Raw genomic sequence first — 12,456 nt, 5'->3', positions numbered from 1 at the left:
TTAAAATGAAACACCCTGTATTTTCAGTGGTGCCGCTACTGTGTGTATCGTGTATTGTTATCTTTTGCTTCACGAGGTTACGATCGTTTACGAGAAATGAATACGACAAGTATATTTATTTATATATTTAAAACTATTTTTTAAATAAACAATATATACTTATCTAACCATTTTCTTTTTATATTACATGTGAAACTATCAATTAGTTTATTCAATAAGTCTTGAAAAATTTGAAAATAATTTATAACCTATTTTTTAGTATTTTATAACCTATTTTTTATATATTATTATTTACTTCGATAAAAGAATGTTTATATAGATTTTATTAATTAAAAATATTATTTATTTATATAATTATTACATTTTATATTAAAATATTAAAACAAACAATAATAATATTTGAATAGTTTTTTAATGTGTGTGTGCGTCTATATATGTAATCTATAAATTTTATTAATACAATAATTTTTATACATTTAGGATAATGGCGTATGCGGTCGTTTCATTTTGTGATGATGAACTTGTATCTGAAGTGCCTACCCAGTGAGAAATGACAATCGCAAGTCGGATAGACGTTTGTTAGACGTCTAAGATGTCTAATAAACGTCTAATAAACATCTATTAAACGTCTTAAACGTCTATTCGATTTATCATTTCTCACTGGGTACAAATTGGCTTCAAGAAGATGGCAATAATTATTTATGTTGGTGGCCACCAGCGATTATGAAAAACGTACCATCTCTAATATCTAAACGTATCAATCCTGATATTCAGACGTGGCAATTACTTCCAGTAACTGTAGAAAAATATTGTCGTAAGTTTTTTTATTATTAAAAGATTTGTTAATAAATTTGTTATTAAATCACAATATCAATAACAAAGTTTTTTGTACTTTCTATATATTGTAATTTAATACTTTTTTTAGATTAAAAAAATTCTAAACAAGTGTAAAAAATTTTAAATTAGCCTTTGCATACAATATAAAAAAAATAAGAAAACATTAAGAATAAATATTAAATATTAGGGAGTGCACCTTTGGAATTATTTTACTTAAAACAAGGGAATGGAATATATTAATTATTTTTAATTCTTAATTCATTATCCATTAATTCATTCTTTGTTCTAAAATAAAATAATTCCAAATTGCTCTTCCTAATATTGTTACTATTTTTAATATTTTCTCTATTGTTTTCTGTATTGTAGAATCATAAATATAACAACACATTTATAATTAAAATATATCTTACAGTAATTTGATAATATAATACTGTTTAGTTTTAATTTTTGCAAATCAATATTATTTTATTTATTTCTATTTATAATTCTTCTTATTTTCAACTGTTTAGCTTCTGTTGAAAAAGCACGAAAAATTGCAGAAGATAAGAATTATACTTCTTGCGAAGAATCCCAATTAGGAAAAGGTTTTAGAACTAAAATTCCTAATAAACAAATTTATTCTGATTGTGATTCCGAAGAAGATAAAGAAGACAAAGATAAAAAGGCAAAAATAAAAAAGGTCATAAGAAAAAACTCTAATCGATCTATACATAAAGATAGCAGCGGCTCAGATAATAATAATAACAAAACGCAAGAAATTGAAAAAAATAGAAAACCTGAATTACTACAATGGCCAGATACTGACAATCAAGTCGATGAGACAGAATCGTTTTCACAGTCATCAATTCTATTGACGTTCAATGAAACTAATGATGATGGTAAGTGTAGTTAAGAAAATTAAAAATTAATTTCTTTATGTTGATCGTAGTTATTCATTATATTTATACAATTATACATATATAATGTTTTTATGTAGAATCCGGAATAAATTATTATAGAAAGAATGCATTTGAACAGTCACCAATTTCTTCATCCAAAATTAAGATTAATCAATTAGAAAATGTACATAAAATGCAACAAATTAAAGAGGAGATGTACAAAATGAAACAAGAAATGCGCAAAATAAAAGAGGAAATGTGCAAAATGAGATATGACATAATGACAACAGTATTAAAAACAGAAGGTAAGAAGATGTTTAAAAATACTTATTTAGTCAATTTAAGCATTTATATATTTCTTAAGAGATAAATATCTTTGAAACTCGCAAAATTAATATTTTGATCTTTCAAATATTAATTGTATTGAACTTAAAGAATAATTAACAAACATATATAAGTGCAATATCCAATTTTATCAACAAAATGTATTAACTCTCTGCATGTAAAATACCTTAATATTATTTTCTTACTATTTACACTATATTATATTAATAATACTATACTAGTAATACTATTTACATTATTTCTATAATAATAATAATTTTTCTATAATAATTTCTATAAAAATTAATATTATAAGACATTAGCAATACAATAATATTTTATTTATATTTTTTTTATAAAAACTTTATTTATTATATTATTATTTGATTACAGAAAATATTCAAACATTAAACAGAATGGTTGCAGCATCCGACATTCGCTTGATAAATATTCAACAAAGTATTGACAATATTACGCCAGGAGGATTACCAATTGTTTCTACAGATCGAGTAACAAAGTACTTACCCTTGAAAACTATTAATGAAATTCTTGAAATGGAAGAAAAATTAAAAAATGAAGGAGAAATATTCATCAACGAATATAAAACTTTTGTCCGAAGAATTGGTGGTCATACTGCGCGTGAAATTATTAGAAATACAATGTCACAAGTTTTTACAAATGAATGTGCTTTGCAATGTTCATGGAAGGGTCGTAAAGAAAATTTTGGAGTTGCCTCTTTATGTATCATAAAACACATGAGAGAAGTAGTATTAGGTATGTACACAAATTACACTCAAAAAGAATTTGATGAAGCCGCAAGTGATTGGTTGCGTTTTGCTAAGCAGAGATTCACAAGAGAAACAAGGCAAAGAAAAACAAATGAGTAGATATAGACAAAGCTTAAAGCCTCGTCTACAATGAATCGCAAGTCGCAAGACGTAAGCAAATTGACCAACTACAGTTGATTATTCTGATAAATAATAGACTGTGATTGGTCAATTTGCTTACGACTTGCGACTTGCCACCCATTGTAGACGAGCCTTACGAGTTAAATAGTATTATATGCAAAAGTAAATTACCAAAGATAATGTCTTTTGAAAATATATAAGAATTTTATTTTTTATTATAAAGATTATATACAAATTCTGTTTTCTTTTTACAAATTTTTTAAAATTCTATGATTAGAATACTGATTTAAGGCTCCGGAGTACTCACCGTGAAACTCTGAGTTGACGGTGGCGACATAAGAGAATGCGGTAGGAATAAGAACTATATGCAACGACTTACCAGTGATCATATGGTAAGTCGTTACATACAGTTCTTTTATAATAATAGGTGCTTTCCATTTATATCAAAACTCAGATAAATCTCACTTCTGTCTTTCTTTAACATGAATGTTGAAGAAAAACAGAAGTGATATTTATCTGAGTTTTGATGTAAAGGGAAAGCACCTAATGACAGAGATAATGATGATAATATATAGTTAGTAAATAAATTAACATTAAAAATTTTAAACCAAAAAAAACTTTCTTATATTTTCGAGCATCGAAGCTTATAATAAATATAATATTATATATCTTATATTATATATATAATAATAATATATATGTAATTAATAATAATTATATATCTTATATAATACTACAATTTTCGTATTATATGTCATCTTGTTATAAAAAATAAATTTTTTTATTGCGCATTTTATCGCAAGTTGGAAAATAATTTTAATGAGACTTTTGTGATTAAAATGATACCAAACACAATATGAATCGGATAATTTTTAATTACATGAATATTTTTATTATTTATGTAATTAAAAATAATCCGATTTATGTCGTGTTTGGTGTCATTTTAATCGTAAAAATCTCATTACTCCATTACAATTATTTTCGGATCAATAAAATGCGAAATGTAAAAATTGTATTTTCTGCGGAAAGATGAAATATGATACGAAAGACTGGAGATAAAGGAAGGCTCGCGAACGAGACTTCGTAACTCTTTCATGTCGTTCATCTCGCTTACTCCTTACTTGGTCTCTCCCTCTCTTTCGACGACTCACCAGTCTCGCGAAGATCTTATCTTATCTATAATATAAACATTTTAGAAAATAAAAATTGAAACTTTTATTTCGCATTTTATCGGTTTGAAAATAATTTTAATGGATTAATGAGAATTTTCTGATTACAATGACATCAAACACGACATAAATCGGATGATTTTTAATTAATCAATAATCAAAATATTAATTATTTATGTAATTAAAATTATCCGATTCATATTGTGTTTGGTGTCATTTTAATCATAAAAATCTCATAAAAATTACTTTCAAAAAATGCGCAATAAAAAAATTGTATTTTTTATAGTAAGATGACATATAATACGAAAATTGTAGTATTTTCGACAATCTTACAACATCTTACCACAAATGTTTATTTATCTAAAAACATATTAATTTGTTTTTAGAGAAATAAATATTTCGTGATAAAATTACATAAAAAATATAATTGAAAAAAACGAAAAAAATTGGAGAGACGGAAACCGAATCCTACTGGATAGTAGACATCCTACTGTACATACGGATTGCAATCATATCTACCCATTAGAGAATTGATAATTTCAACTCTAACGGCAAGATATAAATGCATCCATATGTATATATGGGTAATTAGCACGATTCTATATTTTTTCATTTTAGATTTTCACTGCGCTCAACGCAGAATGCAAGTAGATAAGCGGAATTGCACATATATTTCATTTGTCTATGGTTAACTGCGCCCAGCGCAGAATGCATTTTGATATTAATACTCACTGCGCCCAGCGCAGAATGCATTATTTTGACGGTAATCACTGCGCCTAGCGCAGAATGCATTATTTTGACAGTAATCACTGCGCCCAGCGCAGAATGCATTATTTTGACAGTAATCACTGCGCCCAGCGCAAAATGCATTATTTTGACAGTAATCACTGCGCCCAGCGCAGAATGCATTGTCATATATTTATTCCTTTTTCTAATGCAATGCTTATGTGTGTATCTGTCTTTTTTTCAATATTTCCACGTAAATCTATTTCTTCATCTTTTCTTTTTCCATCATTTTTTGTCTTTTTGCTTCAATTATATAATCTGGGTCACGAATTGCCATATTTCTTTCCAGTCTTGGATCAAGTAATTCTGGTAAAACACAGTCTTCATAAAATTGCACCAGTTTATTAACCATATTTTCTGACCAGAAAATATCATCACGTTTAATTTGTTCCATTTTTAATCCAAATGGTGTCCATAATGCGAAGATGCAGTATTCTCGTTGTGTAATATGTAATTGTCCTTGTATTTGATAATAGTAAACGTGACTGCGTTTCATTTCTTTATCTGTTCCATTCTTATATAACGATTGCAGATTCGACATATTTGCTACAATCGCATCTTCTGGTGTTAAAAATCGTGCTGCAAAAGGACATTTTATTTCTACAATTCCATTATCTCCTATTAATCCATCTGGCGAAGCGCCTAAAAATGGTATTTCTTTATCTATAAATAATCCGCAACGTTTAATGTTAATATTCAGTGCACTTTCGATACTTTTGCGTGGAATATCCTCGTATTTTGTCCCGTGTTCCACTGATTCCACATTTAATTGTTGTGGATATATTATTGATTTAACTCTTGACACGCAAGAAGTACTTTTTCTCATTTTACATATATGTCCAAAGTGAGAAGCGGTTATTATTTTTGTGCTATAATATCGCCAAATGCCGCTTGCTGCTTGTTTTTTAGTTTCTTCTTCTATTGCTACTCGCTTTAATTGCCAATCTCGTAGCATATGCATGTGTTGCGCTTTTCTTAATTCAATTTCGGCTGATGTTGCATCAGGTTTATCAGCCTGCGGCCCATAATCTTTGTCACCTATTGCACGTTTTACGTAACGTTGCGGTGTTGATCGTTTTCTCATGTCATGTGCACTTGTTTTTTTCTTATCTTCTAAATGCACTGCTATTTCCCCTGGTTTTGTTCCCAGAACATTACTTAAATGACTTATAGGCTTGCCAGTGTTAAATGTGACTGCTGCAGCATTACAACGCGTTTCATACGATCCTCTTAGACCATAATTAACTCTTTTTCCACCAGTACATTTTGCTATTACAGAGTTAAAAGTTTCTACTCTATTACTGTCTTTATTTTGTAATAAACTTTTGGCATTCCAACTTATATATTTTAATGCATTTTGAAGCTTTTCATATAGTCCACATCTTTTTAATTCTGGAATATAATTTTCTTCGTTTTCTTTTTGCGATCCATCGCAGAAATATCCTTGCACATCCATTATGTTCGCCTAAAACGTGATTTATTATATTATCCACGTCTATTTTGAGAGCTTTAATTTTTTCTTGCATTGTACTCTCCTCCTCCAAACGATATTCTACAGCTTTCGTTACAGCTGTTCTAATTCGAAGTATCCGATTACCAATTACATTTCTTAATTTGCCAAAACGTCCTTTTGTCTTTGCTATTTCCTTTATTTTTGATGCCAAGTTGCGCAATAAATGATTTCGACATTCTATTTTTTCTATAAAAACATTAGGATATGGATTTGCTTGTATTATTTTTTTATATACACTGCTATCTCCGTCTGCTATAAATGTGGAATAAATTAGTCCGCGCTTTTCTATGCTTCTCTTAAATCCTTCTACAATCGCTTCTGCTTCCATGCTTGTTGAACTACAATCTCTACCCCAATTTTTATAACATTTATGATTTACAGGTTCTTTTTTAAGCTTCTCTGCTGTAACACAAACTGCACAATATTTATTTTTTACAGACATGTGCAGTACTTTGCCTGTTCGTGCACCAATTATTGTGCCTACACCTGATAAAGAATCATACCGTCCTGTTCTGTATGATCTTTTCATCCAGCTTCCGTCACCTTTTACTGCTATATGTGGTATTCCATTTATTATTTCATTGCGTTGTAATGCCAAATCACGTTCTTCATTCGCAGCAGCATTCATGCTTTCTTCTGCAATTTTTGCAAATGCTTCAGCAGCAGTTTCATGGGCCTTTTCATAAGTTTTTTTTGTCATGCACTTAATATTCATAGCAGCGCAACTTTCTTGTAACTGTGTATATCCTGTACCAGTTAGTATTGCGCCAGCCACTGCCCCTATATTTACATGTAGACTTTTGTCAGGGGGCGACTCACTCCAGACGAAGCTTTCAAAATTGCACATTCGGCATTTGAAAAAGAATTTATTTTTTAGTCCATACGCTCGGGCACCAATAAATATTAAGTCACGAAAACTACATTCTATTCCGTGACTATGGTTATCAAATTTTTCATGTAACTGTTCAAAAAGATAGACAAAATCTACGATACATTTTCCTGGCATACTCTTACTTTCTAGGCGGTATGCATCTATATTGTTATCTGTTATTAAAGTGTCACTTTCTTCAGTCTCGCTGTCCTCTAATATTTTTCTCAATTCATTATCACTTAATGTATGTGTCGTTATTTCCTTGTCTGTATCTATTTCGAGACCCATTGCAGCTAATTTGCCATGCATAATTCTATCATCGTGAAAAGTTAGCTCATCACTATCTAATGTGTCATTGTGCTCTTGTGTCAATTTTTCCTCATCTATATTTATTTCGATATCCATTGCAGCTAAATTATCATGCATAATTACATCATCCTGAAAAGTATGCTTATTTTGATCTACTTGCATTATTTCTTTATTTAATAAATTAATTCCTTTATTCAATATATCTATTTTTTTCAATTTTTCTTTTCTCCTATAAATTAATGAGATGAGTTAATGAGAATAATGCGCGAATGTCTCAAATCAATAAAACGTTTGCATATGGTTTTTTATAATAATTAAATTGCAATATAATTGAATATAATAATTTATATCATAATATAATGTTGCGATATAATTATTAGGTGTTTACCGCAAGAAACTTTTTTTCGTTATGTTATACAAGGTTTAGCAAAAGTGTGGAAACCCCTTAATATTTCGAAAAATACGCATTTAAAAAAAAAAATGTTTCATACAAAAGTTATAGGGTTTTATGTGGCGCATTACACAGCAACATTATTATGACCTCGAATAGCGTTGTCAAGGTTATGTGAAGGTCACCTCCAACTTTTTAAATGGGACACCCTATATGCTTTTGCATTGGTGTAAAGAAAATACATAATTGTTTCTAAGAAAAAAATGTGTAATTGTTAATTGCAAATTACATATTTTTTCTTAAAAACCTATGTGTTTTCTCTACACCAATTGATTCCTCTCATTATTTTGTACATAAAAGTATTAAGGTAAGATAATCGAAAAATGAATATTTTACAAGATATTTTATGGTTTATGTAAAATTAAGAAATGATTTCAAGCCTCATAACTCGGAAAGTACTTAATGAAAACTAACTTAATTAAGTGTTTTGGAAAGCTCTCGAGATAAGCTACAAGAATATGCAAAAGCATATAGGGTGTCCCATTTAAAAAGTTGGAGGTGACCTTCACATAACCTTGACAACGCTATTCGAGGTCATAATAATGTTGCTGTGTAATGCGCCACATAAAACCCTATAACTTTTATATGAAACATTGTTTTTTAAAATGCGTATTTTTCGAAATATTAAGGGGTTTCCACACTTTTGCTAAACCCTGTATATATATATATACATATATATATATATGTATATATATATATATATATATAAATTTAATGAGCTTTTTTTATAGTATAGTACTTTAGTATAGGAGTACTGCAGTGTAGCAAAAAAATGGAACGCTCAACCGTTTTTGAGAACATTTATTTAATAAATACAGCATTCTTTATGTATCAGTAACTTTGCACCATTCACCATGAAGGCAGCGTAGCGCGAGCACTTGAATCCGAAAGTATCACGCTGCGAACTAGAGTTTGATCTCTATTTTCGATCTTTTTTCCAATTTTTTTTAAATATAATTGGGCCACAAATTGTGTTTATTGATTTAAAAACGAATTAATGTTTAATTATATAAAATTATTTTGACTAACATAATTCTTTTAAGAATAAAGCAATGAAAAAAAATAAATAATACCAAAAAATCAACAAAAAATAATATAAACAAATAACAAAAATAAAATAATATGAAATAATTTTATTTTGAACCAATAAAATATATATGTAATTTTGTTTAAAATAAATAAAATACATTATAAATAAGAAAAGTTGTTTTACTCTTTTGAAAACAGCATATTTGTTACTTAAATTTATTTTTTTTTAATAAATAAACATTAATTTTGTTTTTAATAAATAACCATAATTTGTGACCCAATTACATGCAACATAAGACATAAAAACAAACATTAAAAAAATTTGAAAAAAAATTGAACAGATTGGAATAGAATCCTAGTTCGCAGCGTGATCCCCTCAGGGGCATCATAGAGCTTGTCTCTTTGGTGTACGGGCATTTGCGATCCCGAGGTACCCGAGCTTGGTGAAGGAAAACACCATGTAACACTCGGAGTGGAGGCTTCGTTAACCAGGTAAGGTCTCCTCCTAAGGGAAGGAAAACCCTGACAGAAAACCAATTCTTACAGATATGGATGACGTCACAAAGGAGATGAACTCCCTGGGTTCGGATACCAGGGGCCGGCGGGAGGGTGGTACTGTCCCGGCCACCCTCTCGTCGTCATCGTACGACGGGCCATCTGGATTTCTGCCGGCGGGGAATCCAGAGGAACTGGCTACCGCTTGGGAATGCGTGAAGGACTGCCGGGTTTGCAGGGTCTACGCGCAATTGAGTGCACCGTGTGTGGATGAGTGCGGGATCACAAAACTCTTTGAGATTGTGTCTCGCATCAGGGATGGAGCGACTCTCGGTGAACGTAGGTGCCCGCGATATTGTGTTGTGGTGAACAATGAACACCGGAAATTAAGTAAACTTGTGAGTAGTTTTGGTGTGGCGAGGAAGGACTCTATTGAGCGTCCTCGCTCCCCCGAGGTGGTTCGTGGAGACAGTGGAAATGGGGGGGAGGAGGAGAGGGATCCCTCCTTCATAACCATTTCTTCGCCGAGCTCTCCTGAGGTCGTGGAGCGCACTTCGGAGGAGTGGACCCCGAAGGACAAGCGCCTGTTGACAGGAAGGAAACAGTACCCTAAGGGAGGTAAGTCTCGAAATCCTTCTTTCTCTGGGAAGGGGACGCGCGGACGTCCGGCCACGACTGGCGACTATGTTGGTCTCGCTGAGGCCAAAGAACGCCTCAACGCGGCCAAGCGGGAGGAGCTCCTTCTGAGAGATATGGAGAGGCTTTTGGACCCCACATCGGGCCCAATTCTTACAGCGGTCGGGAGGAAGAACCTCCCACCTCGTGGAGTTTTTGCGGCCAGTCTGCAGGGGATCACCACCTTGGAGCTTAGGAAGCTGGCCGGGACTTTCGGCTCTCAAGTTGAAAGGGTTGCGGGAGTCTCTGGGATGGATGAAGTCCTCTCCAGGGAGCTTCTCGTATCCTCGATGAAGCTTGAGGGCATCGTTGAGGAGTTAGCTGCGAGGGTGGGTGTGGCCGCGGATCCTCGGGTGGACGCTCTTCGGAGCGAAAACCAGGGGCTAAGGGGCCGCATATCCTCCCTCGAACAGGATTTAGAGCGCGTTTCTGGGGAGCTAGCCGCCCTTCGTGCGGCGCTCCCTTCCATTGAGGCTCAAATGTTTCAGAAGCCTGGGAAGAAGAGACCTCGTGCGGTTTCGCCCGGGGGGTCTCCGTCGCTTGTTGTCGCGGGCGATTCTGCCGTCGTTGGGACGGGGGATCGACCCGTCTCTCTGTCGGAAGTGACGTCCCTCTTGGATCGGCGGTTGGTAGATTTGAGGGGAGATATCGCCTCTATAGTTTTGGCCACCTTGCGGTCGCCCCCTGAGGAGGGTGCTGGGGCTTCTCTTTTGAGAGGGGCCTTTCAGCCAGGGTCCCTTCCATCGGGTCCGGATGTTCGCGATGTTCGGCGCGAGACGTCCCTTGTTTCTGGGGGTACCGCCGCCCCCGCATCTGCGGGGGTCTCGGTGGGTGTCCCCGGATCGGGGACGGTATCTAGGGCTGCCTCTAGTGGGTCTAGGAGAAGGCGCAGGCCCAAAAGGCGTCTAAGAAGAGGGGTATTTCCACCCAAAAATGGGAATAATTCGGTGGCTCCCGCCCCCCCCCCCCCTCGACGTCGGTGGTATCGTTAACCATCGACAAGAGGAGGGGGGGGAATGATAGGACTTATGCCTCGGTTCTGGCCGAGGCTAAGTCGAAGGTTAATCTGTCGACTCTCGGTATTCAACAGTTTAGCATGCGCCGGGGTGTTACTGGCAGCCTTCTGATGTCGGTAACTGGCAAGCAGTCGGTTGAGAAGGCCAAAGCATTGGCTGACTCTCTCACACAGGCCTTCTCGGCGGTAGAGGACGTAAAGATAAACTGTCCCATGCGTAGAGGTGAACTTCGTATACGAGGACTTATGAGTTTTGTCTCGCGGGATGAAATTCTCATGGAGGTAGCGGCCACTGGTGGATGTGAGTTGGAAGACCTTCGTGCAGGTCCCATTAGATTTTCTTCCTTGGGATCAAGCGTGGGCACAATGTGGCTCCGTTGTCCCGAGCGGGTGGCGCAGAGCCTCGTTCGAGCTGGTGGAGTAAGGGTAGGTTGGACTACTCTTTCGGTGACGCCGTTAGATCGCCGCCCCCTCCAATGCTACCGTTGTTTGGCCTTCGGCCATGCGTCTGCGAGATGTGACTCGGAAACGGACCGCAGCAGTTGCTGCTATCGTTGTGGCAAGGAGGGTCACAGGCAAAGCTGCCAGATCTCCGCCGCAAGCAACATGCAACACGGCGTGGAGGGGGTAATGAGGATGTGAGCGTAAGCGTACGTGTGAGCTCGGCGCTTCGGCTAGCTTCGGATAGTAAAAGAGGACAGAATACAATCTTCTGTCTCCTTCCTACCAAGTTGGCAACGAAAGACGGGCGACGCGCGACGCTGCTCGCTTCTCGATATCTCAATGCGTGCGACAGCGTTAAATGTTTTTCCCTTACAGCTTTTTATATTACACACATATTTTTTAACTGATAAATATTAATCTATTTAATATATTTTTTAACTAATAAATATATTATACATTTATCAGTTGTAAGAAAATATCGATATATTTTTTCATGTGAAAAATTAAATGACATAATTCTTATAAACAAATGTATATATATATATATATATATATATATATATATATATGTATGTATGTATATATATTCATTTTTAAGAATTATACGATTTGATTTTTTAATATGAAAAGATATATCATAATATTTTCTTACGGTTAGCAAATATATATAATATATTTACCAGTTATAAAAATATCTAATATAACAAGCTAAAAGAGAAAAACGTTTAACGCTGTCATACGTATCGAGATAT

At 34.1% G+C, this 12,456-nt stretch overlaps 1 protein-coding gene and 1 pseudogene across 1 annotated transcript; one reads left to right on the top strand and one right to left on the bottom strand.

The window, feature by feature from the left end:
- The first annotated feature begins 33 nt into the window (after positions 1 to 33).
- Positions 34 to 11,552, top strand: LOC145960681 (uncharacterized). The gene is made up of 6 exons (XM_083080301.1): positions 34 to 109; positions 481 to 814; positions 1,347 to 1,715; positions 1,814 to 2,020; positions 2,433 to 2,813; positions 9,622 to 11,552. The coding sequence occupies exons 2-6, from the start codon at positions 724 to 726 to the stop codon at positions 11,235 to 11,237; spliced, it is 2,664 nt and encodes an 887-aa protein (XP_082936427.1). The 5' UTR covers positions 34 to 109; positions 481 to 723; the 3' UTR covers positions 11,238 to 11,552.
- Positions 4,456 to 6,944, bottom strand: LOC145960814 (uncharacterized; annotated as a pseudogene).
- Positions 11,553 to 12,456: the final 904 nt, after the last annotated feature.

The sequence above is a fragment of the Camponotus vicinus genome, unplaced genomic scaffold (genome assembly GCF_025532165.1).
Source record: "Camponotus vicinus isolate PSW18456_S1 unplaced genomic scaffold, iyCamVici1.0 SCAF_10, whole genome shotgun sequence".
NCBI classification, from domain to species: Eukaryota; Metazoa; Arthropoda; class Insecta; order Hymenoptera; family Formicidae; genus Camponotus; species Camponotus vicinus.
This window is presented reverse-complemented; position numbering and strand designations above follow the sequence as displayed.